This window comes from Arvicola amphibius, chromosome 10 (genome assembly GCF_903992535.2).
Source record: "Arvicola amphibius chromosome 10, mArvAmp1.2, whole genome shotgun sequence".
NCBI lineage: Eukaryota > Metazoa > Chordata > Mammalia > Rodentia > Cricetidae > Arvicola > Arvicola amphibius.
The window spans coordinates 61,857,178-61,885,136 of NC_052056.1; the positions used below are offsets into that span (position 1 = coordinate 61,857,178).

A 27,959-nucleotide genomic window follows, 5' to 3' on the forward strand; every position below is an offset into this window, starting at 1 on the left:
TCTAGTTTTTTATATGGGTAGGGATGTGTGTTGGGGTGGGGCCAGAGAGAACACTATGAAGGGGGAGGAATGAGCTTAAGGGGTGCAGAAGGTAATGGCACACACAAGACATAAAAGCAAAAGGGGGTGACTTGGGAAGAAGGGTATCAGCAAGAAGACAAGGGGACACAGAGTGGGGGTGGAGCAGGAACAGACAATATAGATGCAGCTGTGAAAATGTCATAACAAAGCATGTTGCTTTGTCTGCTAACTTACCCGAACCCTGGCAAACAAAACACTAGACTGAAGGAAAGGAAAAGAAAAACTGGTAAGACTCAACACTCACAGGCACAGCTTTACTCAATGAATGATAGTTTTCTTGTAGAAAACAGATGCTTTCTATCACAGAGAATATTCTAATAAGAGCAAACACATCTGCACCTGCACATGGTGGCCTTGTTAAACAGAGATCACTGCACCTCTAAATTCCTGAGCAGGTTTCAACAGGCAGAACCTATTGCTCACTTGCGGGTGGACTTCCCACTGTGTAAACCAGCCTCTCACAGGAAGTGGTTCTGGGTTTCAGAACAACTTTAGTGTACATTTCCTGAGCGTGGAGGGTCAGAACTGCCTTCATCTGCTGCGCTGCATGCACCGGCAGCTGCGAGGCATTTGCAGGTGCTTTTGTCTACCCCAGAGTTAAATTTGCAGACATAATGAACACGGGTTAACTCCAATCTTGCCGGACTATAATTATTCACTCATTCTCAAAAATGTCTATGCCGTGTCCCTTTACCACACCCTCCCCCTTTGCTTCATCTAGAAACATCTGTAGCCTTCGGGGGCCATGCACAGGCCCCTTTCTGCTGAGGGAAGTCTTCCCTGCTATTCTGCCCGCGGTAATCCAGGTTCTCACCTTCTTCAGCCTTCATCGGAAACCCGGCTCTAATCCCTCTCCTGAGTAATATTATTTAAAAATATTTTTACAAGTTTCTGAGTTACCTTCCCTTTGGATTGCCATCTCTAATGGGATTCCTAAGCTGTTTTTCTGTGTTTCTCATAGGCCTACACAACACATGCAAGTGTCTTGGTTTTATATGTCTGTTCGTGTTCACAGATTTTCTGGGACCGAGCTTTCTCTTCGTGGACATGGAGCAGGAGGTCTCAGAACTCGTCAGCTGACTCCGTGTCCCAGCTGCAGGACAGCTGTTCATCCTGCAGGAACTCAACTTCAACATCATACACAAAACTGGGGTCATCCTTTCTCTTCTGATTTTTCTCGAAAAGTTCATCCATGATGCTCTTCCTTTTGGCCAGCTCCTTGTCATCGAGTTTGTTCAGGTCTTCCTCGGGGTCAATGGTTGTTTCCCGTTGAATTTTTTCCATCGTCTCTGCCAAACTCTGCCCCTGCAAGTAACCTCGTAAAAGACTGAACAGCTTCTCCAGCTGCTTCAGGGACACCTGCTCTAGGTAACTCTTGTGCCGTGGATTATTCTTTAATTGCTCAGCAGCTCTGGTGCAGTCTAGGAGGAAGAAAAGTGAATAGACAGCACACATTTGTCACCAATACTGGAAAGACTGAGACAGACCAAAACCATGAGATCACCAGCTCCAAGGTAGCCAACTGCCTAAAGGGGCCTATTGAAATCAATAATTATTCTTTAGAACTATAGTTTTATAGTAAATTGAGTTTTGTATGGTATAATCATGCTGTTATATAGCAGTTTATTTATTTTTTTCTGAGATTAAAACAAACCAATCTGGTGGGGGAGGAGGGAATAGGAGAGAAGGAGGGAGGGAAAACTCCAGTTAGAATGTAAAATAAATAAATTAATTATAAACAAAACAAACATTCCATTCTATAGAGAAGCTTCTTCACACAAAAACTAAACAATCTAAAATAACTCCAGGAAATCCCCAAAGCTGACCAGATTCACTAGGCCCTTCCTCCCTAGAATAAAGACTGCTGAGGGCCACTCTCAGAGGAGCCAAGCTACACAAGAGACTCTGGAGACCAGCCAAACAGCCTAAATGAATCAAAAACCAGTGGAACTGCCTAGAAGAGGCTCAGACCAATAGAGCCAACTAAAAAGGACACTCTCCCACCTGCTGAGATGCCTGCAGGCTGTGCGGTGTGCTCCAGGTTCCCAGTTTTATGAGCTGTCACCATGCTGGGGTAGAAGTCAGTGGTGCAGCTGTCTGTGAGTCATTTCTGCTCCCGTAAGTAACCTCTCATCCATAGTCCTGTAAGTAACCCCACTAAAGCTCATTGGTTCACCAAGCTGAACTTCAATGCTATCTGTCATGGCCTCCCTATCTGAGATAAACACACGTAAATATGTAGTGTCTCCCTAGGAAATGCTTGTCACACAATGAGCACACACCTGTACTCTATAGCATTTGGAAGAATTGGGAAGATAGAATGTTTGAGGCTAGCCTGGGCTACTTAACTAGATCCTGCCTTCTAAACAAAACCATAACTGCATGGTATGGTGGTGCATGTTTATAATTGCTTCTCATCCCTGCATCAGGGAGGTGACATAGAGAGATCTTAAAATGCCCAAAAGAGCTGGCTGGTGGTGTCAATGCTTTTAATCCCACACCTTTAACTTCAGTGTATGAGTGTTTGCCTGAATGTATGTATGCACACTATGTGCGTGCAGTGCCAGGAGAGACCACAAGAGGCATCAGATAACCTAGAATTGGAGTTAGAAAATGGTTGTGAGCCTCCAGGTGGGTGCTGGGAACTGGACCCAGCTATAAGAGTAGCAAGTGCTTTTAAATGCTGAACCATCTTTCTAGCCCCCAAATGAAACATTTTAAATAAATAAATAAACCAACCAACCAACCTAGTTTTGGTGTAGAGAAAGACAAATGGATTTTTTTCTTTTTTCTTTTTCTTTTTTTTTTTTTGTACTTTCTTAACCAAAAATTACTTTGTGGGATGTTAAAAACTGTCAACTGAGGAAACTGTCTAAGGATGAAAAATGCCATAATTTTTACTAATTTTAGAGACTGAGTATCACTATGTAGCCTTTGTAGGCCTAGAGTCACTATGTAGACCAGGGTTGGCCCCCAACTCTCAGAGATCCTCTGCCCCCCATGGCTAGGATTAAAGGCATACTTGCCCAGCGCCCCCGCATAGTTTTTAAAAGGCAGCCATGTGACACTAATAAAATGCTGTCTACAAATAAAAAAAAACATTTGGAGAGAGAGAGAGAAGGAAATTTAGTATTATTACAGTAGTATATCATTTAACTCATGTAACCATTCTAAAATGTTAAATCATCAATTCTTTGACTGTTAAAAAGTATAGATTGGGTAATGCTTAGTTAGGGCTTTTATTGCTGTGATGAAACACCATGACCAAAAGCAAGTTGGGGGGTGAGGGTTTATTTGGCTTACACTTCTATGTCATATAGTACATGATTGAAGAAAGTCAGGACAGGAACTCAAACAGGGCAGGAGCTGGTGCAGAGGCCAGGGAGGGTGCTGCTTAGTGGCTTGCTTCCCTCTGGCTTGCTCAGCCTGCTCTCTTATTCCACCCAGGACCAGCAGCCCAGGAGTGGCACCACCTACAGTGAGCTGGGCTCTCCCACATCAATCAAGAAAATGCACCAAAGGTTTGTCTACAGACCTATCTGTTGGGGGCATTTTTTTCAATTGACACTCCCTCTTCCTAAATGACTCTAGCTTGTGTCAAGCTGACATAAAAATACCAGTACAGAAGCTGAAGTTTATGAACAATCTGGTCCCTGATAGTCATGATTTAAACCTAAGTTTAACTCTGAAGAACCTCTCATTCCATTGCACGAAACTAAATACCTCCCCCTCTCTTTCGCTCTCTGTCTCCTCACTCCCTCGGTTCTCCCTCTCAGTGGGACTGCATCCAGGACTCCATACGTGTTAGGAAAGTGCTCTACCACTTTCCCTTCCCAACCCATCTTTTTTTTTTCTTCCCAAATATTGAGGCAGGTTATCTCAAGCTATCCAGGCTTGAATTTGCAATTTTCCTGCCTCAGCCTCCTAACGTGCTTGGATTATGGGTATATACCGCCATACCTGATTATGTCAGGCTATTTTTATTAAGTGACGTAAGAATATTTAAGACAGGAGGCAAGGGCTGGAGAGATTGCTCAAGGTTAGGTGTGCCTGCTGTTCTTGCAGTGTTTCCAAGTTTAGCAACCCACAGGCTCGTAACTCCAGTTTCAGGGATCTGATGTCCTTCCAGGCTCTGAAGACACCCACATGCATGGCGAACACTCACAGAGACACGTATACATAAATTAAACAAGACAAGAGGCAGGATAAACAAGGGGTACCTGAGAACTTGGAGAAGTTTCGGACTGGCATAATGCGCTGGCGGCTCTTTCCTTCGGTCTCATTGTCGTAAATTAAGACAATAGCCGGGGGCTGGAATCTAATTCCACATTTCTTGGCAACGCATTTCATTTTGACATACAATTCAGTGTAAACTGGAGGAAATCTGAGAAAAATGGGATAGCTGTGGAACCAGTTTCAGAAAAAGAAAACCCAAATTGAGGTCGGTATTGAATAAATGGGCTTTCTCCTTCTCCTCAGCGGATCTGGCTATAGTCTCAGCCCTGGAACTACACACTCAGCTAACAAAGTTCAAGACTTTGAGGGCCACCTTGAAAGTTCAGCTGGCCAAGGCTAGCCTCGTTTGTTGGACCTCTGAGTCTCTGCTTGGTTGGGATGCAGGTCCTTCCCACATGAGCTAGGTAATGCCCTTCGGTCTGGACCCTTAGTGTACTGCATTCTTACCAGAGATTACACAGGAACCTCAAACAAGCCCAACAACTGACCTGCTAGCCTACAGAAGCATTTTAATTTTTCATTTAAAGGATGTCTGAATTACCCTCTTATTAATATTATAGTCTTTTAAACTTTTTCCTCTTTTGAGTCAGATTTTCATATAGCCCAGACTGGCCTTGAACTTGTTATGTAATGGAGGATGACCTTGAACTTGTGATCCCCCAGCCTCAACTTCCCCAGTGTTAGAATTACAGGCATGTGCCTCCAAGCTTGGTCTATGGGGTGCTGCAAATGGAACCCAGGGTCTCGTGCATACCAGACAAGCACTCTGCCAGTTATGCTACATCTCCAGCACTTTTTTCTTTTAAATAAACATTTTATAGAGAGAGGTTCACTAGACCAGATCTACCCCACCCCATACTTTATGAATTCTTTTATTCATCAAGAGGCTATTTTAAGCAGTAGGGAGATGGTGGTGGCACACACCTTTAATCCCAGCACTTGGGAGGCAGAGGCAGGCGGATCTCTGTGAGTTCAAGCTCAGCCTGGTCTACAGAGCAAGTTCCAGGACAGCTAGGCCTGTTTGTTACAGAGAAACCCTGTCTTGAAAAACCAAAAAAAAAAAAAAAGAAAAGAAAGAAAGAAAGAAAGAAAGAAAGAAAGAAAAGGAAAGGAAAAAAGGTTATTTTAAAAATCATTACTCACCATCTATCATCCCTGTTAGTCTACTTGCTCTGGGAAGGCAAGAGTGTGTCCAGTTCATTAAGCTCTTAGCACATATCTGGAACACAAGAAGGGGAATACTTATTTAATGCTATGCATTCATATAAACGGAGGTTTCTATATATTATCCTGGGGCACTGGGGCAGGAGCTGAGTGCTGTTACACATTGTGAAATAATATTAAGCACCGTTAACTGTTGGTCGGATTGTTAGCTCTCTGTGGCTTCTTTCTGTGAATGATTCAGACCATGTAGGGCAGTAGCTTCACAGGTCCTTCTCTTACACCTAGGGCCCGGAGCAGGGACCTGTCAGCAGCCCCTTCACTGGGCAGACACAGCTTTCCTTCCTTCCTTTCTTCCTTCCTTCCTTCCTTCCTTCTTGTTTCTCTGAGGATGCCAGAGAACCACAGCCGAAGACAGCCATGGTGAGCACTCCAGCCGGCAGGCACAGGCCTTGGAAAGCACACGCTGGGCATAGCCTCACGAAGCATGAGTAACCCTGTGTTCACCCATGCCAGGGCCAGTGTGCAGTCATCCCGGTGGCTCAGCAGCAGCTCTGGGATGCAGATCATGACATCCACTTGCATGAAGGGCTGTGTAAACGTCCTCGGGGCAAGCATCCTTGCCTAGCATCCATCTGGCCGCTCAGTTTTGGAGTCACCTGTGATACACCCTCTTTGTTCTGCTCCAAGTGCTCCATGTTACAACATTAGGGTCATTCAAAGGCTTTTCAAACAGTCTTGGTCTTTTCTTTCCCACTTTTGATCTTTAGGACTAGCAGACCAGACTGAGCTCTCAACTCCAAGAAGACATGGTAAAACTGCACGCTGGTAGCAGCCTCCATCCTGGTGGCAGCAGTCACAGCCCATGAAGGCAACTGAAGGTTCCAAGAATAGGTACCTGTGGTGGTCTGAAGGAGGACTCTCATTGGTTAATAAAGAAACTGCCTTGGCTTTTTGATAGGGCAGGATTTAGATAGGTGGAGTAGACAGAACAGGATGCTGGGATGAAGGGAAGTGAGGCAGTTGCTTCAGGCAGTTGCCATGCCTCTCCTCTCTGAGATGGATGCAGGTTAAGATCTCTCCTGGTAAGCCACCCCTCGTGGTGCTACATAGATTACTAAATATGGGTTAGAGCAAGATGTGAGAATTAGTTAATAAGAGGCTGAAACTAATGGGCCAGGCAGTGTTTAAATGAAGACAGTTTGTGTGTTGTTATTTTGGGGCATAAGCTAGCCAGGCGGCCAGGAGCCGGGCGGGATGAAAAACAGGCCTGCTGGCAGCTCCCCACTACAGTGGTCTGAATAAAAATGGCCCCTGTCGGGAGTCGCGCTCTTAGGAAGTGTGGCCTTGCTGGAGGAGGTGTGACCTCCTCCATACATATACATATACAGATCAAGATGTATAACTCTCAGCTCCTTCTCCAGCACCATGTCCGCCTGCATGCCACCATGTCCTACATGATGATGATAATGGACTAAACCTCTGAACTGTAAGACAGCCCTAATTAAATGTGTTCTTTATAAGAGTTGCTGTGGTCATGGTGTCTCTTCACAGCAATAGAAACCCTAAGAAAGCAACTGAAGCAGAAATAGTAGAGAAATTATGAGGCCTAGGTGCTGAAGAGTTTCAGGGCGCTCCCAGGTCTTGAGAGCGCAGGGTTCTCGTACCCTGGTCTAACAGCAGTAAGACTATCCATTGCAGGAATGGAGCCGCTCATGGCCCCGGGACCTGTAACTTAGCTCTGTAGAACAACCATAGGCACTTTGTTTAAGAAGTTGACAGTATCTGTATTGGTTCATTATAGAAAAACAGGGACAAAAGAGAGGAAGAAAACACGAAATATTCACCTAGACTCCATCTTTATGTTTTATGCTTGCCAAGCAGACTTGCCATACAGGACCATAATCTGCAGTCTTACCTTTGCTGTTAGAGGTGAGAATTTGTATTCCTCTGAGAGTAGGCATAATAAAGAGTTGCTTTTCAGACTACTGTGCTCTGCCTTTGATCTGAGTCAGTGACTAGCACTACTCCCAGGTCACCTCATTAAAGTATGATGTTAGTGTACTTCCTAAAACGACTACTAAACACATTATAACAGATGACCACACTTGTCAATACAACTGACGATAATGTAGGGCGTTCACTATAGAGTTTTCCTTTTTGAATTTATTTTTAGGGACAGGATTTCTCTGTCTAGCCCTAGCCATCCTGGAAACTAGCTCTTGTAGACCAAGCTGGCTTTGAACTCATGAGATCCGCCTGCCTCTGCCTCCCAAGAGCTGGGACTAAAGGCGTGCGCCACCACACCTGGCTGCCCATATTTCTTAACTGCAGGCTTGTAGTGTTATATTACACCCTTCCCCACTCCGAGACCTCATAGCCTGGTCAACACTAGCACTCTCCAAAACTGCTAACACGGTCCCAGAGTTGGGAGGAGTGACAGCATGTTTCCCTAACTGTTCTTGGCCGCATGTGTACTTTTCTTCCCAGGGATCAACGACTGCCCCTCACAGCACCTAAGGGAGTACGGATTTCCTCCTGATGTCCTCACTGGTGCAAGGCGACCCTTCTTACCCTTGAAGAAGTACAGGAAGCGCACATCTGAACAGCAGTGAGAGGAGTGCTTCCATCCAACCGCATTGCACAGAGGACTCATTATATCGACTTTGAGGTGGAGCGGAGCTTGGCGCTGCAGGAAGAAGCGACAGCCATACCCTATAGGGGTAACCATGGGGTGAGTTCAGAGGCAGGAGGCCTAGCCCGCACTCACCCGGCTGCGGACAGGAAGCCGGCCAGAGCTCTGTGAGTGCGGTCCTGAGACCGTGCTGGGTCTAGAGGCCGGTCGGGCGCCCCCTTAGGATGGTTTCCAAGGCAACAGCGCGAGCACGCGGACGACGCTTGCGCAGCTTCTCGCCCCGCCCCGGCTGGGACGGCAAGGGGCGGAGTCAAATGCGGTCCTCTCGGGGACTTGGAGTTAATGGGATTCTGAGCTGCCTAGTGGGAGCGCTCGGTGGGCTCAAGGACGTTCGTGCACGGAGCGCTTCGTCCCAGTCACCGGGGCCGGTGGGAGTGCAGCCTGCCTCCCCGACCGCAGCTCGTCCCGCGCGCCCCCCTCGGGCGTCGGCGCTCCGGCGTCCTGGCTGCCGGCGCTGTGGCCTGGCTGCTCCTCTGGGCGGCTGGGCTGGTCGGCAGGCTCGCCGCGGACATTAGCGACGCCCCCTTCAGCTCTGGTAAGGGCCGGGGACTGAGGGACTGCGCGCGGTGTTACGGGTACCAGGGCCGGGAGGAGGTTAGCAACAAAGGCCGCGTGCGCCCTTGCCCTCCCCGTGATCTTTGCGCGGTGTTCCATCCCGGACAGCGGAGCCGGGCTTTGTCCTTCCGAGGCGGTCTGGCCACACTGTGGCAAAAGTACTAAACAAGTCCAGCCACGAAGCGTCTTGGGATGCTTATGGTACCCCCGAAGTTGCTTTCTGCAGGCTGAGAGGCCAGGGAACCCTTTGAGTCCCGGGACGTGTGAGAATGCCCAAACAGCGTGTAAAGAAGAAGGGGTGAGGTAGTGTGATGCGTGACAGACTTATCAGGGAAATGCAACAACACACACACACACACACCACAACGAGAGAGGAGAGAGAGCGTGATGAAGCGAGAGAGATGCGAGAGAGAGAGAGAGCGAGACGGTAGAGGGAAGAACGGGACGAGGCGGAAAAGAGGGAGAGGGGACCGAGAGAGACGAGAGAGGGTAGGGAAGGGAGGTGAGGGAGAGAGAGAGAGAGAGAGAGAGAGAGAGAGAGAGAGAGAGAGAGAGAGAGAGAGAGAGCACTCATTCAGAAAGGTAACCTTTGTACCAGTATCCAATTTGATGAAACAATGAATTTTTTATTGGCATTACCAGTGGAAATGTGGGCGAGGAGTTACAAGGAGCAGGGCTAACGCAAAAGAAGCTGCTTCACTAGAAAGCCCACCCCAACATGGGTGACACCCCCACCCCGAAACTGCAACCCTGGAGCTCACTAAGCAGCTTGTAGGCAGCTCCACAGCCCCAGCGTCTGGTTCCCCCCCCCCCATCTCTTTGTGCAGTTTGTCCCCAGCAACTCTTGACTCCCTTTCCTAGGGTTGGTAGGGACCCTCAAGAATCTTACAAGTTTTACTCTCCTGGCTTCACAAGCTTTCTTCAAGTTCCTGCGTAACAGGTTTATTGCAGTGATTCACACTCCCTTACTGTCCTTCCCACACATTTCTACTCAAAGTTTTATAGCAAGGTATCTGACAACTGAATATTTAATGTCTTTTTTCCCTTTTTTGTTTCTTTTTTTTTAATTTTTGACAAAGGTCTCGTTAGTCTTGAATTTTTACCCATTGAGTAATAGTTTTAATAGCCAAAATATGCATGGAATCAGTTTATGAAGACTTCTGTTTACCCCACGTTTGTAAATGAGCTCTTTGAATCTTCAGGTGCCTCTCCTTTTCTTGCCTTTTTTTTCCCCTTTAACTCTCCAAACATCTTCACAAAGCATGAGTGTACAATCTTCCAAGATGTGTAGGCATGGACCAGGGAATACAGAGGTTGCTGTTATGTCTCTAATGAGGTTTGGTGAGCTAGGAAGATGGACAACCTCAGAGAAGGAACTCTCACTCAAAGACACAGCTGTTAAGTGGTGGACTAGAAGTTGAAATCAGACATTCTCAACCTCCATGCTAGGTTTATATGTAATAGATTTATGTAGCTCAAACTGCTTACATTGAAAATTTTTACCTTTCCATTAGATGATTCGATTTTTCTAACAAATAAAGCTTTTTCTAGTAGTTATTTTCTAATTATTTAATAGTTCTCTTAATATGCTTATTTCCATTTTTAATGTCTTGATCTTTATAGGTATAAGGGCCACTTGTTCTGAAATCATTTTGAGGCAAGAATTCTTGAAAGATGGTTTCCACAGGTAAGTTGCCCACTGATTTCTAGTTATATTCAAATACTGGCTCATAATTTACAGCAAGAAATTGAAAAATTGTTTTCATTTTTGTTTGTTTTAAGACAAAATCTCATAAAGTCCAGGCTGGCCTCCAATTTACTATGTAGTTTGGGATAACCTCGAACTCCTAATCCTCCTGCTCATTCAAGTACTGGGATTACAGGTTTGTGCCACCAAACCTGACTTATTATTATTGTTATTCTTTTCTTTTCTTTCTTTTTCTTCTTTTTGTTTTTGTTTTTGCTTTTTTGAGATAGGGTTTCACTGTGTACCCTGGCTGTCCAGGAACTCACTCTGTAGACCACGCTGACCTCAAAACTCAGAGATCTGCCTGCCTCTGCCTCCCGAGTGCTGGGTTTAAAGGCGTGCGCCACTACTGCCTATCTTTTTCTTTCTTGAGACAAAGTATTGCTGTATAGCCCATGTTGGCTTGGAGCTTAAAATAATCTTTCTGACTCAGCCTTTCAACTTGGTGGAATTATAGGTGTATACCATGATTCCTGACTGACTTTGTTTTTATTTTTGTTATCAACTATCTTTTCTTTTTTAAAAAAAAAGTCATTTCTCAGCATTCTGTTTATGATCAAGTGTACTTTGCATGTTACTTTCTTTTTGTAGAATTTTGATCCCGATAGCTAATTCCAGACTTTCTTGACTCTGTTGTTCTCTACATTGTATGAACTTTTGTTTTGATACCTTTGTCTCCAGTGACTGACTATACAGTAACATGCCTTGGTGTGGTGTTGTCTGTGTTTTCCCTGCCTGAGGGTTGCTCAGTTTCTTGGGCTTATGGAATCATAGTTCTCATGAAATCTGGACAATTTGGGGTCATATGTCTCTGTTCCCTGCCCTGTCTTTCCTGGACACCATTGAAATGGTTCCTAGATTGTGTGCTTTATTTTGAGTTCACTGCTTCAGTTCCTTCTTCCCTGCCAGTCTTTTTTTTTTGTTGTTTATTTTTCTCCTTTTTATGCTCCAGTTTTCCTTGTTTTCTGTGGCTGCCTCCAAGCCACTGATCTTTTATTAGTCAATGTTTAATTGCTTCTACTCATACATTTAGAAATTTTATTTTATGTAATGTGAAGTTACATAAATCAAGTCTTTAAAAATTAAAAACAAAGTTGGGCTGTTAAATGGTAAAGGTGCGTGCCACCAAACCTGATAACCTGAGTTTGGGCCCTAGAACTAACATGGTGGAGGAGAGAACTGGCTTCCACAAGTTGTCCTCTGACTTTCACATGTGAACCACGGCAAGTGCATGCCCACACATGTATACACACAGAAAATAAATAATTATTAAAAAACACTTCCCTTTTCCTCATAATATTCTTGCTTATCTTTAAATCTTTTCACATATTAGGTATATTTATAAGATTTGTTATTAAAATTTAAAATTTTTGTTATTCATTTTATTTTATGGTATTTTACCTGCATGTGGTGTTTGTGTGTGTGTACCACATGCATGCTTGGTGCCCAAGGAGGTCAGAAGATGGCATTGGATCCCCTGGAACTGAAGTTACAGATGGTTGTGAACCACCATGTAGGTGCTGGGAATCAAACCTGGGTCCTCTGCAGGAGCCACCAGTGCTGTTAATCCCTGAGCCATCTCTCCTGTCCCTTATAAAGACTTTCAATGTCCACCTGCCATTCCATTTCTTTTTTAACAGCATAAAGAAAAGACATTTGTTTAGGCTCCTTATTCTGGAGGTGCGAGGTTCAACTATGTCTTAAGTTAGGGTTTCTGGTGCTGTGATCAAACACTTGAACCAAAAGCACCATGGGGAGGAAAAGGTTTGTTTCTATCTTACAACTCAGGTCCCACTCCATCACTGAGGAGCTGAAGCAGAGCCATAGAGGAGTGCTGCTTACTGACTTGCTCCTCATGGCTTGCTCAGTTTGCTATCTTGCCCAGCTGCCCAAGGGTGGCACCACCCACAGTGGGCTGGGCCTTCCCACATCAAACCTCAATTAAAGAAAATTCCCCCACAGACTTGCCTACAGCCCCATCTGATGTAGGCATTGTCTCAGCTGATGTTTCCTCCTCCCATAGACCCTAACTTATGTTGACAAAAACAAACAAAACAAAACCCTAACCAGCCCCAGAGGCTCTACCTGGTAGTGGTTCTCTTGCTGACTAAATCAAAAGGTAGCTCCGTACATCAATTACATGACAAGACAAAAAGCAGCAGGTCCGTGTTGGTTTTCCTGTCAGCTGGTATTTTTCTGGTTGTTGCTCATAATATTTTCCTGGCTCTTGACATATGTAGTCATATTTGATTGAACGCTGAACCCTGCCAAAGCTTTGGTAGTTGTAGACTTTGTTTTACTTCCTTTAAAGACTGTTGGACTCTTCTGGTTTTAATTTATCGTCCTGATCCTATAAGCTTTTTGTTTGTTTAGTTATAAAGTTACAGTGCTCCTCGCTTCAGGGCTAATCTGTCTAAGACTTTACCCAGTTGGGGTCTGCTGTGAATGTTTCTGTTTTACGTTTTGATGTTAGAACTAAAATGCTTTCTGATCGTGCATGAAAATTTGGAATATTTTACTTTTCAGCTCCTTAGTCACTTTTTTTTGTTCTTCTTAACTTTTTAATTACACTTACCTTAGCATTCAGCAAAAGTAAGGAATTTCTAGTTGAAACTTTTTAAAAAACTTTTTTGGTTTTTTAAGACAGGGTTTCTCTGTGTAACAGCTCTGACTGTTCTGGAACTTGCTCTGTAGACCAGGCTGGCCTCGAACTCATGAGCTCTGTCCATCTCTGCCTCCCAAGTGCTGGGATTAAAGGTGTGCACCACCACTGCCCAGCTTTTTTTTAACTTAAAAAAATTATTCATTTATCCTTCTCTCATATATCCCAACGGCAGCCCCCCCCCCCCTTTATTTTTAATATAAGCGCCTTCCTTTCTGGATTTTCTTATATGGCTTCCCAGCCACTACCATCTCTAGCAGCTCATCTTGCTATTTCCCTAAGCAGAAGCCACCATGCTGTGCTTGGGTCTCCTCTGCACTATAGTCCAGAATTTGCCTCTGAACAGAAAGCTGGGTAGGTGTGTGTGCCTGTGGTATGTGTAAGTGAATGCAGGTGTGTGTACCTGTGATGTGTGTAAGTGAATGCAGGTGTGTGTACCTGTGATGTGTGTAAGTGAATGCAGGTGTGTGTACCTGTGATGTGTGTAAGTGAATGCAGGTGTGTGTACCTGTGGTATGTGTAAGTGAATGCAGGTGTGTGTACCTGTGATGTGTGTAAGTGAATGCAGGTGTGTGTACCTGTGATGTGTGTAAGTGAATGCAGGTGTGTGTACCTGTGATGTGTGTAAGTGAATGCAGGTGTGTGTACCTGTGATGTGTGTAAGTGAATGCAGGTGTGTGTACCTGTGGTATGTGTAAGTGAATGCAGGTGTGTGTACCTGTGATGTGTGTAAGTGAATGCAGGTGTGTGTACCTGTGATGTGTGTAAGTGAATGCAGGTGTGTATACCTGTGATGTGTGTAAGTGAATGCAGGTGTGTGTACCTGTGGTATGTGTAAGTGAATGCAGGTGTGTTGTAGTGATAAGACGAACAGGCCTGCTTTTTGTCCCACCCAGCTCCCGCACTGCTAGCTTTACACCTGAAATAACAACACACAAATTGTATTCATTTAAATATTGCCTGGCCCATTAGTTCTAGCCTCTTCTTGGCTCTCATATCTTGCTTAACCCATTTCTAATAATCTGTGTAGCACCACGAGGTGGTGGTTTACTGGGAAAGATTCTAGCCTATGTCCATCTCGGATTGGAGAATCATGGCGACTGCCTCACTGCCTTCTTCCCAGCATTCTGTTCTGTCTACTCCACCTACCTATGTTCTGACCTATCAGGCCAAGCAGTTTTCTTTATTAATTAACCAATGAAAATAACACATAGACAGGTGACCCTCCTCCATCAGTGTGTGTACCTGTGATATGTGTCAGTGAATGCAGATGTGTGTACATGTGGTATGTGTAAGTGAATGCAGGTGTCTGTACCTGTGGTATGTGTGTAAGTGAATGCATGTGTGTGTACCTGTGGTATATGTAAGTGAATGCAGGTGTATGTACCTGTGGTATGTGTGTAAGTGAATGCAGGTGTGTATACCTGTGGTATGTGTACGTGAATGCAAGTGTGTGTGCTTGTGGGTATGTGTATGTGAGTGCAGTTGTGTGTGTGTACCTACAGGCATGTGTGTGCCTGTGGGCATGTGTGTGCCTGTGGACATGTGTGTGCCTGTGGGCATGTGTGTGCCTGTGGGTATGTGTGTACTTGTGAGTATGTGTGTGCTTGTGGGTATGTGTATGTGAGTGCAATTGTGTGTGTGTACCTACAGGCATGTGTGTGCCTGTGGGTATGTGTATGTGAGTACAGTTGTGTGTGTGCATCTGTGGGTAAGTGTGTACCTGTGGGTATGTGTACATGAGTGCAGGTACCTAAAGAGAGACATCTGATCCCTTGGAGCTGGAGTTACAGACTGGTGTAAACCACCTGGCATGGGCGCTGGAAACTGAACTCGGGTCCTGTTCAAGAGCAGCACTCTCTTAACGGAACCATCTGCAGACCTAAGCTAATTTTTGTAGATGTTTATGACGTCATTGCTCCTTTTCTTTGTTGACAGCCAGTGTCTGTCGGTACCACTGTTGAAAAGACCCTGCTTTCCTGTCAAATAATATTAGTTCTTTTCTTGGAATATTAATATGTGTGTGACTTCTTTTGGATTTTCTTTCTGTTGATCTTCATGTGTTTTTACATTAATGCTGTGCTATGGCTCATGATAGGAATTATGAGACACCCAATGGGTGGTCTCTTGTGGTGTAAATATTTCACTTGACATGATAATCTACTCTTGGAAAATGAATTTGAAATGTAGTGTCTTTGCTATAATGGATGTTATGTCAATCTATCTTACTTAATAACTGCGTGAAGAGATTTAAATGTCCTTGTCTTACAGAGACCTTTTAATAAAAGTGAAATTTGGAGAAAGCATTGAGGACTTACAGACTTGCCGGTTGTTAATTAAACATCACATCCCAGCAGGACTTTTTGTGGATCCCTATGAGTTGGCTTCATTACGAGAGAGAAACGTAACAGAGGTATAGCTATTGGGGAATTTTAAAAGAGAAATTAATATAGGCACGCAATGATTTGGATTAAGGTAAAATGTTAGGTAAGACAACACTATAGTTTAAATTTTGTTGAAGTTTTTAAAAGTCCTTTTTTTTGCAATAGCATAGGTCCGTTCTTCAACAAATGAATGACATTTTTCAGGACTAAGCCACCTAACCTGAAGTAGCTCAATACTTTTCAGCAGTATAGGTCATAGTTTAGTGACTAAGAAAGTTAATGTGTATTTGTGTATGTCTCTGCATCTAAGATTAAGGATTAATAAATAGTGCTTAGCTTTGTTAATAGGAAAGACATACTGGCTTTTTGTTTTTCTTTTTTAGTGTATATGTGTGCTAGCATTTGTGCATATACCTGTACACACATGTGAAGGCCACAGGTTGACACAGGATGTGTTCCTCTGTCTCTCCATCTTACTTTTGTTGTTGTTGTTTTCAAGACAGGGTTTCTCTGTAGCTGTGAAGCCTGTCCTGGAACAAGCTCTGTAAACCAGACTGCCTAGAACTCACAGAGATTTGCCTGCCTCTACCTCCTGAGTGCTGGGATTAAAGGCGTGCACCCAGCATAATACATATTTCTAAGGGAAATAAAAAATAGTGAATTAAAGAAAAGTGAAAATAGACCCTCACAATTAGTGGGTTAACTAATTAATTAATTAAGTAGCAACTTAAGATACTTAAGAAGAAATTCATAGCACTAAATGACTAAGAAAGAAGATCTCAAATAAATAATTATGGGTCTGAACCAGGCAGTGGCGGCTCAATCCCAGCACTTGGGAGACAGAGGCAGGTGGATCTCTGTGAGTTCAAGGCCATCCTGGTTTACAAAGTGAGTTCCAGGACAGCCAAGGCTGCTACACAGAGAAACCCTGTCTCGAGAAACAAACAAACAAAAAATTAGTAATAACTCAGAAGCTCACAAGTTAGCTAGGCTTGCATAGCAGCATCCCAAATAAGTTGGAAGGCAAAGACTGACACCTGAGCTGTCTTGTTGATACACAGATTTGCACATGGATGTTTTTGAGTGTGTGTGTGCACATACGCATGTATACTCACACGCAGACAAAAAGGACCTCAGCTTTCTAAGTGCTGGTATTATAGGTGTGTGCCACCATGTCTGGCTTAGGATGGTTATTTTGAATTAGTTCTAACACATTTAATTTTTGTTTGCTTTTGCTTTTTAAGACAGGGTCTCACCATGTATCCTTGGCAGACCTGGGATTCACAATGTAGACCAGGCTAGCCTTGAACTCATTCAAATTCACCTGTTTCTACCTCCAGGTGCTAGAATTAAAGGCTTGTGCCACCATGTGTTCTTAGTACTTTTTTAAAAAAACACATAATTTTTATTTTATTTTTAGTTGTGTATACATATGTGTGTGTGTTGTGTGGACATGTGCTTGTATGTGTGGATGCCTGTGGAGACCAGAAGAAGAATTAGATCTCCCGGAGCTGGAGTTACAGGCAGTTCTGAGCTGACCGACGTGGGCACTGTGAACAAACTCAGGTCCACTGTAAGAGCTCTTCACTCACTGAGCCGTCTATCTCTCCAGCCCCTATTTTATTTAGTGTTGTGTGCCAGTGTGCATGCCGTGGCACACATAGAGATCAGAGGACAACTTTTTTTTTAAAAAAAGATTTGTTTATATTTTTAGTATTTATATTTACATGTGTCTGTGTGTTTGTGCACATGGGTATCCACAGAGTTAAGAAGAGGATGTCAGATCTTTTGGAACTAGGGTTCCCAGGTGTTTTTGAGCTACCCAACGTTCTTTCCATTGCTGGTCTAGAAGACAGAGAAGCATGTACTCCTAACCACTGAGCCATCGCTTTAGCCTGGTGGAAAACTTCTGGGAGGCAGCTCTCTCCTTCCAGCGTGTATTCCAGAGTTTGAAGTCAGGTGCTCAGACTTGCATGACAAGTCCTTCTGTCTATGGAGCATCCCTCAGAGTTTTTTAAAAGAATGTAGTTTGCTGGTTGGGAATGATGTAAGTATAGTATAGTTTTAGCCCTTGGGTAGGGCAAGGCAGGAGATTTGCAATTTTGTGGCCAGCCTGAGCTGCAGAGTAAATTCAAATCCAGCCCTAGCTACACAGTGAGACAGTGTGTGTGTGTGTGTGTGTGTGTGTGTGTGTGCACATAATTTGTTTGAGGTTGGTAAGTGTTGTTCAGTGGTAGATCCCTTGCCTAGAGTGTATAAAGTCCTGGTTTTGAGCCCCAGCACCACAAAAATAAAATTGTTTTTCACATTTCCATTGTATACCCACTCTAGAAAGTTGCTGACCTTTGCCTGGCTTCCTGCCTGCGGTGCTCTGGCTTACTCACCATCATTTACTTCACCGAAGAACAGGAAATGGCCAGGATGATACCAGTCATTTCAACCTAACACAAGTTAAACGGTTTTGTCATAGTTGTTCTCCCGTTTGCTTTTATTATTCGTGGATCATATCCTGTGTTTTCTACATACAAGTGAGGATGAAAACGGAGTGGAAATGGCCATAACAGGAATACACTTGATGTTTCTGCCTATCTGTACAGCAGTCTTTGGGTTTTACCTTTGTCTTTTTTATTTTTCTTCATTAATATTTTCTTCTTGATTAATATTTGTTTTCTCTTCCACAGGCAGTGATGCTATCAGAAAGTTTTAATATAGAAGCTCCCAATTATTTGTCCAAAGAATCTGCAGTCCTCATTTATGCACGACAAGACGCACAGTGCATCGATTGCTTCCAGGCCTCTTTGCCTGTGCACTATCGCTATCACCGGCCACATAGGAAGGATGGAGACACCCTGATTGTGGTCAACAACCCAGACTTACTGATGTACTGTGACCAAGGTGAGGGTTAGAATTAAGACTAAAGGTGTGGTAGCAGGCCTTAGTCAAGGACAGAATGGCAAACACGTTTTCCTTTATTAACTTGTAGTGAGTTGTTGTGAGATAGATACCTATAAGTTCCACCTAGGTCAGAAAATAAAACTACAGGCCTGTAAGACGGCTTGGAAGGTGAAGGTTCTTATTGCTAGGCCTGACCAGCTGTATGCATAATGAAGGAGAGCCCAACTCCTGCAAGTTCTCTGACCTCCACATGTGTGTTGGGTGCATGCAGACGCTCTCTCTCTCTCTCTCTCTCTCTCTCTCTCTCTCTCTCACACACACACACACACACACAAACACACACAAACTGTAATCAAACATTTTAAAGGAGAAACAGGACTTTTCCACCTGCTCTCAGAGGTAGCCCATGTGTTCTGTCCCTATCATAGTGTCCTCTTTCCTTTCTAAGACTAACTCATTTTACTGACTTTATCCGTCGCTTCCGCTTTTATTTTACGATTTTAACACTCTGTGTATATTTGGATGTCTATTTGTGGTTATGTGAACCTGGGAGTACAGTGCCTGGAGAGGCTAGAAGCAGGTGTCCAGTCTCCTAGAGCTGAGTTAAAGGCAGTTGTGATTCACCCACTGTGCATGCTGAGAACCAACACAGGTTCTCTGGAAGAGCAAGAAGTGCTCTTAACCTCTGAGCCTTCTCCCCATCCCCGACCCTCACTTCCTTAATGGACATGAATCTTTTGGGTGCGTTTCAAGACAGGGTTACTTTGTGTATCCTTGACTGTCCTAAAACTCACTGTGTAGACCAGGCTGGCTTCAAACTCAAGAGGTCCACCTGCTGCTTCCTCTTGAGTGCTAGGATTAAAGGTGTGTCACCACCACCTGTCTGTGAGCATGAGTCTTAAATACTATAATTTTAGTCTTGTCCATAACAATAGCAACAAAAAATGTTATTTCTATTACATTTCTTTAGTTTTGCTGTTTCTCTCCTGTCTCTCTCTTTTTTTAAAAATTCTTTTGGAAGGCCCATTGATCTGAAGGTTTGTTTCTTACAGTTTGGGCCTTTCTATTTGCACTCAGGTAAAATGCTTATTTCCTGGGATTGACTTCATGTAGTCAGAGATTGCTCACTCATTTCTCGCCCTCCCAGACCTGAAGTAATCACACAGAAACTGTATTAATTACAACACTGCCTGGCCAACAGCTTATTCATATTCCTGGCTAACTCTTATGTCTTAAATTAACCCATTTCTATTAATCTGTGTATTGCCATGTGCTTGTAGCCTACCAGTAAGCTTCCATCCGGCATCTGTCTCCTGTGGCAGCCGATGGCTTCTCTCTTACTCTGCCTTCTCTCTTTCTACATCTCTGTTTAGATTTTCCACCAGGCTTTACTCTGTTAAGCCATTGGCCAAAAGGAACTTCTTTATTAATGAATGGCAATAAAACATATTCACAGCACACAGAGGGGAATCCCACATCACCTCCCCCTTTCTGTCTAAATTTAACATAGTAAAATTACATATAACAAACCAGTTATCAAACAAGAATTAGAGTTATAATATTTATATCTATTTTATCTTTTATCATAACTAAGGAAAACTATAATTATGACTATCTGTTCTTCAACTCCATCAAAGACTTAAGAAGGATATAATATTACTTAAGTAAACAGGAAGTGCATTGTAAGCAACTTCCAAAACTGTAAGATTGACAGAGATATCTCGTTGCCTGAGCAGTCACCCAAAGTTCTTCTGTAATGTTGGAGTATCCATTTTCAGTCTACAGGCCCATAGTATCTGGCAGACTTTTCCATGAAGCAGGAAATTTCAAAGACAGTTCTGCCTATATTGACAGTTTGTCAGTCACTTTCTTCTGTGTCCTGCAGAATGTCTGGCAGACTCTTTCATGAAATGGGAACCCTGAAGGATGTCTCACCTTCTTTAGGCAACTTCAGCAGTCATTTTTCTGTGGATTCTGCATGTCCAGTTCATATAGCATAACATCAGGTAGTCCTGGGAAGAGCAGCTTCTTGCCCAAATGGCTAACAAACTCCATAAGGGGTCTCTTCAATGCTCATCTTCCTCTTGAAGTAATTGGTGCTGCCAGGAGCAGATGTGTCTCATTGTCATGAAAAGTCCTAAGTTCTTAAAACATTTTAAGTGCCATATTCCGTTAGTCTTTGAAAGATTTGGAAAATACCTATCTGAAATATATCTCTTTATATCTAGAAAACCTAACTAACATGACTACAAGCTTGATTATTATAGATGATTATCTATTAACCTATATTTCTTAATTATACATTACATTATTAAATGAGCTGCACAAACAGTACCTTAATACAAAATTGGCCTTAAATTTTTATCAATAAACCAAGATCCATATGAATGCAAAGCATTCATCATAGAGATGATATATAAAGAGAGTCATAGCCCCCTTTAAATGTAAATAAACATTTATAAACAATATTTGAAATTTGGGCATAGTTCTCTCCAAACTGCTTACTGCTTCTTGTTAGGCAAAGTAATTTTAGGGATTTACAGAGACCTTTCAGGGGATCTTGGTCCATCAAACCACTTTAGTCTGGAAGGAATCCACAGGTTCTCATCCTGTGTGGAAACAAAAACAGAACATCTTTTCCCAAGCAACATACCCTTAGACCCAAAATTTGAAGTCAAGATACTTTTAAAATATATATGTTGGTTTAGCTTAGCAGCCCATACAATGTCTCTCTTTATTTAGCTCATTTACAGTCAAAAAGTTCAAAGAAAACACAATAATATACATAATCCAGATTCTCTGTGTATATTCCATCTTTACATGGCTTATTGTTCTTACTCTATTACTTTTTCTACAAGTTCAACATTTATTTTATTATCTTTACTCCTTTAACCTATGACTGTCTATACTCTTTCTCTTCTCTCTCTCTCAAGCTTACGTACATTTACCCAACACTGTGACCCATTCAGAGGTCTTTTTCATCTGAATCTGTTTTTATTGTATATCTGTAATCCTTCTCTGACCAGGACTGCTTCTTAACGTGCTAAGCGGCATAGCTAGGACTAAGGCTGCTTTGCCTTTTGGCTCCACCCAGTCCAACATGGCAGAGGCCTGTTCACTGCCTCTGCAAGCCATGCAAGTATGCAGCAGGTCTATTTTGTGCCATTAAGCAATTTCTAACACGCTACTCACAAACCCCATTCAAGTGCTTGGCCTCTTGAAGTTTGTACTGGCAGCATTAACCAGGAAGCTACTGTTTCTTATGCTGAGTCCAGAAGCCTTTTCTTAAAGGAGCTGTGGCACCCCTGCTTGCTGCCAGCAAACAGAGCTCATCTGGGAAAAAAAAAATGCAAGAAGCTGCACTAAACTCTGTTCTTTTCTGTCTAGAATCTCTTGTCAAGCTCCCTCAGGTTTTATGTGAATGTAGTTGCCGCACATTGGGTGCCAGTCCAGACATATGATCAATTTCATTCATGTTTGTTCCTTTGGCAAGACCATAGGTAATACTTAAGTTCTTTTATGAGCAGACGTGTAATATCTGGCCATTTCTCTTTTCAGGGAAAGGGAATGAGATAGGATCTTCCCATGTAGGCCAGTCTTGCCTTAAACTTCCTTTATTGCCCATACTCCTGAGTGGTGGGATCGCTATACTCTGAGGGTATCTCCTTTTTTAGTGATCTACCTCCCCTTTGCTGCTTTCTGTTTTGCTTTTAGATATATTTTATATATAAGTATTTGCATGTATGTATATGTACCACATACATACCTATGGATGCTTGTGAGCCACCATATGGGTGTTGGGAACTGGCCCTAGGTCCTCTGTAAGAAGAGCAAATGCTCTTAACTGCAGAGACCAGTCCCTGCTTTCTTACAGAGCTAACAGGGTTGTTACTATTAGACAGCAGAGAGGGATTTTTAATCTTATATTGTTGCTGTTCAGCCTTTCCTGACAGGAATGTTAAAGGCTTTTCCACTCTGTCCACTTTCTTTATCCAGTCATGTTTTCTGCTCCTGTTCAAGATGCCATTGCTTGTCCTATCTAAGCTTTGAAGAAGTGTTTCTCCTGAGAGAACACACAGGATTCTGATAGTTTGTTTTGATCTGAGTGCTTTGTGTTGATGTTTGATATGGAAATTTATCAGGCTGTGTATTGAAGATGTGTTCATTTTTATGAATATAATTTATATTCTTTAGAACATGTTTTTGAAGTAATGATGTCTTTTTTTTTTTTGGTTTTTCGAGACAGGGTTTCCCTATAGTTTCTAGAGCCTGTCCTGGATCTAGCTCTTGTAGATCAGGCTGGCCTGGAACTCAGAGATCCGCCTGCCTCTGCCTCCCGAGTGCTGGGATTAAAGGCGTGTGCCACCACCGCCCGGCTATGATGTCTTTTTTTTAAAGTAATACTTCAAAAAAGTCACATTATATTTTTAATGGCATCTGTTAACAAAACATGTTTCACTTCTGCGGTCACCATTGCAATTTCATGTTTCTTGGGTATCCACATAAGAAAGAACACCAGCATACCAGCATGTGATGATGGATGTTGGCTGTCCTTCTGTATATGTGTTGCTTTTATTGGTTGATGAATAAGACTGTTTTGGCTAGTGGCTTAGCAGAGTATGGCTAGGTAGGAAATCTGAACACACACACACACACATACACACACACACACACACAGAGAGAGAGAGAGAGAGGGAGAGAGAGAGAGAGAGAGAGAGAGAGAGAGAGAGAGAGAGTGTCAAGGAGATGCCATGTAGGAGAAAGACACCAGAAAACCTTACCTATAGTCCACATCCTTGTGACGATACGCAGATTAATAGAAATGGGTTAATTTAAGCTGTAAGAGCTAGCCAGTATATGCCTAAACTATTGGCCAGACAGTGTTGTAATTAACATAGTTTCTGTGTGATTATTTGAGCCTGGGCGGTCGGGAAATAAAGTGCAGTCTCCATCTACAGGTGGGTCCAAGCCATCTAGGCTGTGTGTAGAGATGTCTGAATTCTCATATCCCAGTATGAACGGTTCCTGATGAAGTGCAAGGCAAGCTGTAGCCTTGAATCCAAAGATGAGGTTTCTGATGTCTTGTTTTCCCCCTTTTTTTCAGAGTTCCCTGTTTTGAAATGCTGGGGTCAGTCAGAAGTAACAGCTCCTTGTGCTTTGAAAAGTGAGGAGATGTGCCGGTGGAAGAGCATGCAGTATAAATCAGTAAGATGCTTTATGCTGCTTTTAAATAGCACTGTCTCACTGCGGTCTCTGCTGTGTTGAAAGGTTAGCATGCTGTATTCTAATACAGAGCACCTGTGTTGTTTTAAGATTCTTTGCTACTGATGATCACAGTGAATAAAGTCAGTGTCATTTGAATTGGGAGCTGGTGGGGAGTGAGTCCCGTGCCTCGTTGGTTCAGAGTATACGTGTTGCTGGGATACTTTGTAAAGGTGTGACACAGCAAAAAAAAACTGCAGATGCATTCAGTTTTCCCTCAGCAGGAAGGCCGTCCTCTGCTACATAGTGATTCGAGGCCAGTCTATGCTGGGTGAAACCTTGCATTAAACTAAAATAACACAAAACCATAAAGGAATATGCCATTTTTTAGGAAAGGAGGACCCAGAATGTAGGTTAGTGGAAGAGTGCTTGCCTATCAAGTGAAAAACCTTGGGTTTGAACCCCAACATAGAAAAATTAAAAATTTAAATGAAAGTATGATGTAATATGTGTGTATTCCCAGTACTCAGGAGGTTAAAGCACAAGGAATATGAGACCCAGGCCAGCCTGGATGACATAGGGAGTTTGAGAGGTTAGATCCTTCTCTTTTTCTCTCTTTTTAATTTTCCTTGTTATTTATTATTAGTGGTGTGTGTATGTGTATATGTAGAGGTCAGAGTACACTTTTAGGAGTTAGTTTTCTCCTCTTTTATTTTTTGTCCTTGGACAGGGTTTTTCTGTGTAGCCCTGGCTGTCCTGGAACTTGCTCTGTAGACCAGACTGGCCTTGAACTCAGATCCTCATGCTTCTGCCTCCTAAGTGCTGGTTAAAGACATGTGCTGCTGTGACCTGGCATAGCCACCACTGCACAACAAGGGTTCCTTTCACTGTGGGTTTGGGAAATCAGACTTGGATAGCAAGCGAGTGCTTTTACCCACTAAGCTATCTTGTCAGCCCAAGACCCTGTCTCTTAAGAATAAAGTTAGAAGTAATGCAAACTTTTGAGTTAGAGAATCAAAGAAACATTGAGATCACCATGAGATATACATTTAAGTGACTCTAATTTTTCTTTTTCTGTTTTTTTTTGAGACAGGTTTTCTCTGTGTACCCTGGCTGTCCTGGAATTTGTTCTGTAGATTAGGCTGGCTTCAAACTCAAGAGATCTGCCTGTCTCTGCCTCCCAAGTGTTGGGATTAAAGACATGAGTCACCATACCGGGCTAAGAAAAGAAAACTTTTAAAAATAAAAAAAGAATAGTCTTTTACAAAAACAAAGTTGGGTAGTAATGAAGCATGCCTTTAATCCCAGCATTTAGGAGGCAGAGGCAGGCAGATCTCTTGAGTTTGAAGTCAGCCTGGTCTGCAGAGCAAGTTCTAGAACAGCTACGGCTGTTACACAGAGAAACCCTGTCTTGAATCGCAAAAAAAACAAAACAAAACAAAACAAAAAACCCTTTATGCAATGTATATTTATCTCCTCCTAGTGCCACACACCCTCCCAAGTTCATGTCCTCTTTAAAAAAGTATGTATAGGCCGGGCCGTGGTGGCGCACGCCTTTAATCCCAGCACTCGGGAGGCAGAGGCAGGCGGATCTCTGAGTTCGAGGCCAGCCTGGTCTACAAGAGCTAGTTCCAGGACAGGCTCTAGAAACTACAGGGAAACCCTGTCTCGAAAAACCAAAAAAGAAAAAGTATGTATAACCTAATGAATCTAGTCAGTGTTGTGGGTGTGTGGCCATCCACAGGGGCATGAGCAGCCTGCCAGTGACATGTCCCCAAAGGAGACTAACTCTTCCTCCCTTAGCAGCCATTAACTGCTGTAGCTCCTTCACTAGCTGTGGAGCCTCAGAGGCCCCGCCCCAAACTATGCTGGAGTTTTGATTGGCTTGATCTTACACATGTCTTGTGCATGTAACCCCAGCTTCTGTGAGCCCATACAGACAACAGCCATGTCATGTCCAGAAGTATGCATTCCACAGCTGCCTTTCATACCTTCTGGCTCTTCCATCTTTCTGTCCCTCTTGTGAGGAGTTCTAGCCTTGGTTGGCAGGAGCTTGATGAAGATGAGCACCTGGAGTTTTTAAATGCCTCTGATTTTCTGTTTCCCTCTCTCCACAGATCCGTAAGAATTTGACCCTACAAGTTCCAGTGGGACTGACGATCCATACCTCTTTAGTGTGTTCTGTGACTCTGCTCATTACCATCCTGTGCTCTTCTTTGATCCTTGTAGCTGTTTTCAAATATGGCCATTTTTCCCTGTGAGTTTTATACAGCTATGTTCTCTATGACCCTAATAAACGGGACTGATTCGTTTGTGACAAGGTGTGGTAACTGGCTGTTTCGTCTTCTTATGGTTAAGATTTCCTTTCCAGGCAGAGCTCTGTCAATTCATGGCTAGCCTGGTCTACATTGTAAGAACCTGTCCAATAAAACAAACAACAAAAAATTATGTTTCCTAGAAGAAATTTTGCGTCATTGCCAGCTGAACTTAGTGTTGTATTCTATAACCCTCAAGTACTATTGGGGAGTCTGGTAGAGGACGCTTCTTTGTGTTAGATTAATACTTAGAAGTGCTGTCTTCATCTGGTATAGAATGAGTAGAATGAGCTTTTTGTTAAATTATTTACTTGCATTTTATGTACTTGGCGTTTTGTCTGTGTGTATGTCTGTGTGAGGTGTTGGTTCCATAGGAACAGAAGTGCAGACAATTGTTAACAGATATCTGGGTGCTGGGAACAAACCTGGGTCCTCAGGAAGAGCAGACAGTGCAATTAACCCCTGAGCCATCTCTCTAGGCCCCTAAGCCTATGTTTTACAAGCATTAACTGTGGGATTAATAATGTGACACTGAAATGGGATTAGCTTTTCTTTTTTCCTTTTTTATTTTTTGGAGTGGGGATATGACATTTATTGAATTTATCGGCTAGAGTGGAAATAATGTCTATAAACATCCAAATGTTTGTTACTATATACTTCTACAACACAATTAAAGTCCAAGTGTTTTTTGCCAGATAGTGGTGACACATTCCTTTAGTCTCAGCACTCCAGAGGCAGAGAGGCGGGTGAATCTCTGTGAGTTCAAGGACAGCCAGGACTACACAAAGAAACTCTTGCCTGGGGGAGAAAAAGTGGTTTTTAAAAGGTAAATTCAGTCAAAATTCATTACTTCAGAATTGATAGTTTCTTTAAAGTCACAGTAATACTTAAATAGGATATAAGAATTGAATGCCGAAATTTGGTTAGTTGGTTGGAAAACTAAACTTCCAGCTTGCTCAAATAGAATCACAGTGTCTTCAGAGAGGCAGAGTCCACTAGATTCACAAACGTTGGATAACTGTCAGGAAGTTTTAGAGCCAGGCATAGTGGCTCGTGCCTCTAATTCCAGCACTTGGGAGGCAAAGGCAGGTGAATCTCTGTGAATTCAAAGTCAGCCTGCCTGGTCTACATAATGAATTCCAGTACAGTCAGAGTTTTGTGTATTTGTTTAGTGTGTTTGTGTTTAGTGAGACCCTGTTTTGTTATGTTGTATGTTTGTGTTTAGGGAGACCCTCTTCCCCCAAAACAAAAACTAACAAAAAATAGGCTGTTTAGAGTGGGAAGGGTATTGGGGTTGATAACTCACACCTGTAATCTCAGCACTTAATAGTAGAGGAAGATAATCAGGCTTTGAGAGCTAGCCTGCACTACATAGCCAATTCAAGGTCAGCCTGGACTATGTGAAGAGCAGCCAGTGCTCTTAACCAATGAGCCATCTCTCCAACCCCCAGAAGGAAGATTTTAAAAAAAAACAAAGCAGAGAAAAAAACTAGTCAGATAAACGCCTAGATCATACTACTTACTACTTACTCCTTTATCCTATGAAGAGTCAAACTGCATTTTAAAAGTTTCCTTTTTATTTTATTTATGTGTCTGAGTGTTTGCCTGTATGAATGTATGTGCACTGCATATGTTCGGTACCCGTGGAGGCCAGATGAAGGCATTAGATCACCTGGAACTGGAGTTACAGATGGTTGTGAGCTGCCTCATGGGTGCTGGGAAATGAACAGGTTTTCTGGAAGATCAGCCAGTGTTTTAATTGCTGGGCCGTCTCTCCAGCCTTTCTAAAACCTCTATTTAATAAACTCCACCTTTGCTTAAGCATGGATATGTGTGTGTGTGTGTGTTTTGTGGGAAATCCTTCTATGTTTTACTTTTATTGGTTAATGAATAAAGAAGCTTCTTTGGCCTGTGGTAGGGCATAGTAGACCTAGGTTGGAAACGTAAACTGCATGCTGGGAGAAAGAAGGTGGAGTCAGTGAGAAGCATGTAGCCGCCAGAGGAGAAAGACGCGAGCCACCAGCTG

The 27,959-nt window shown here is 43.1% G+C and overlaps 2 protein-coding genes across 2 annotated transcripts; one reads left to right on the forward strand and one right to left on the reverse strand.

The window, feature by feature from the left end:
• Cep19 (centrosomal protein 19) lies at window positions 1-8,290 on the reverse strand. Its single transcript, XM_038345359.1, has 4 exons — window positions 8,053-8,290; window positions 5,461-5,536; window positions 4,302-4,465; window positions 1-1,502 (listed from the first exon to the last, which is right to left on the reverse strand). Exons 3-4 carry the CDS (start codon window positions 4,429-4,431, stop codon window positions 1,144-1,146), a joined length of 489 nt encoding a protein of 162 aa, XP_038201287.1. The 5' UTR covers window positions 4,432-4,465; window positions 5,461-5,536; window positions 8,053-8,290; the 3' UTR covers window positions 1-1,143.
• On the forward strand, window positions 5,966-25,935 carry Pigx (phosphatidylinositol glycan anchor biosynthesis class X). The gene is made up of 7 exons (XM_042055823.1): window positions 5,966-6,073; window positions 8,477-8,708; window positions 10,352-10,415; window positions 15,409-15,550; window positions 18,203-18,416; window positions 23,521-23,621; window positions 25,736-25,935. The coding sequence occupies exons 1-7, from the start codon at window positions 5,966-5,968 to the stop codon at window positions 25,877-25,879; spliced, it is 1,005 nt and encodes a 334-aa protein (XP_041911757.1). The 3' UTR covers window positions 25,880-25,935.
• The last annotated feature ends 2,024 nt before the right edge of the window (window positions 25,936-27,959 follow it).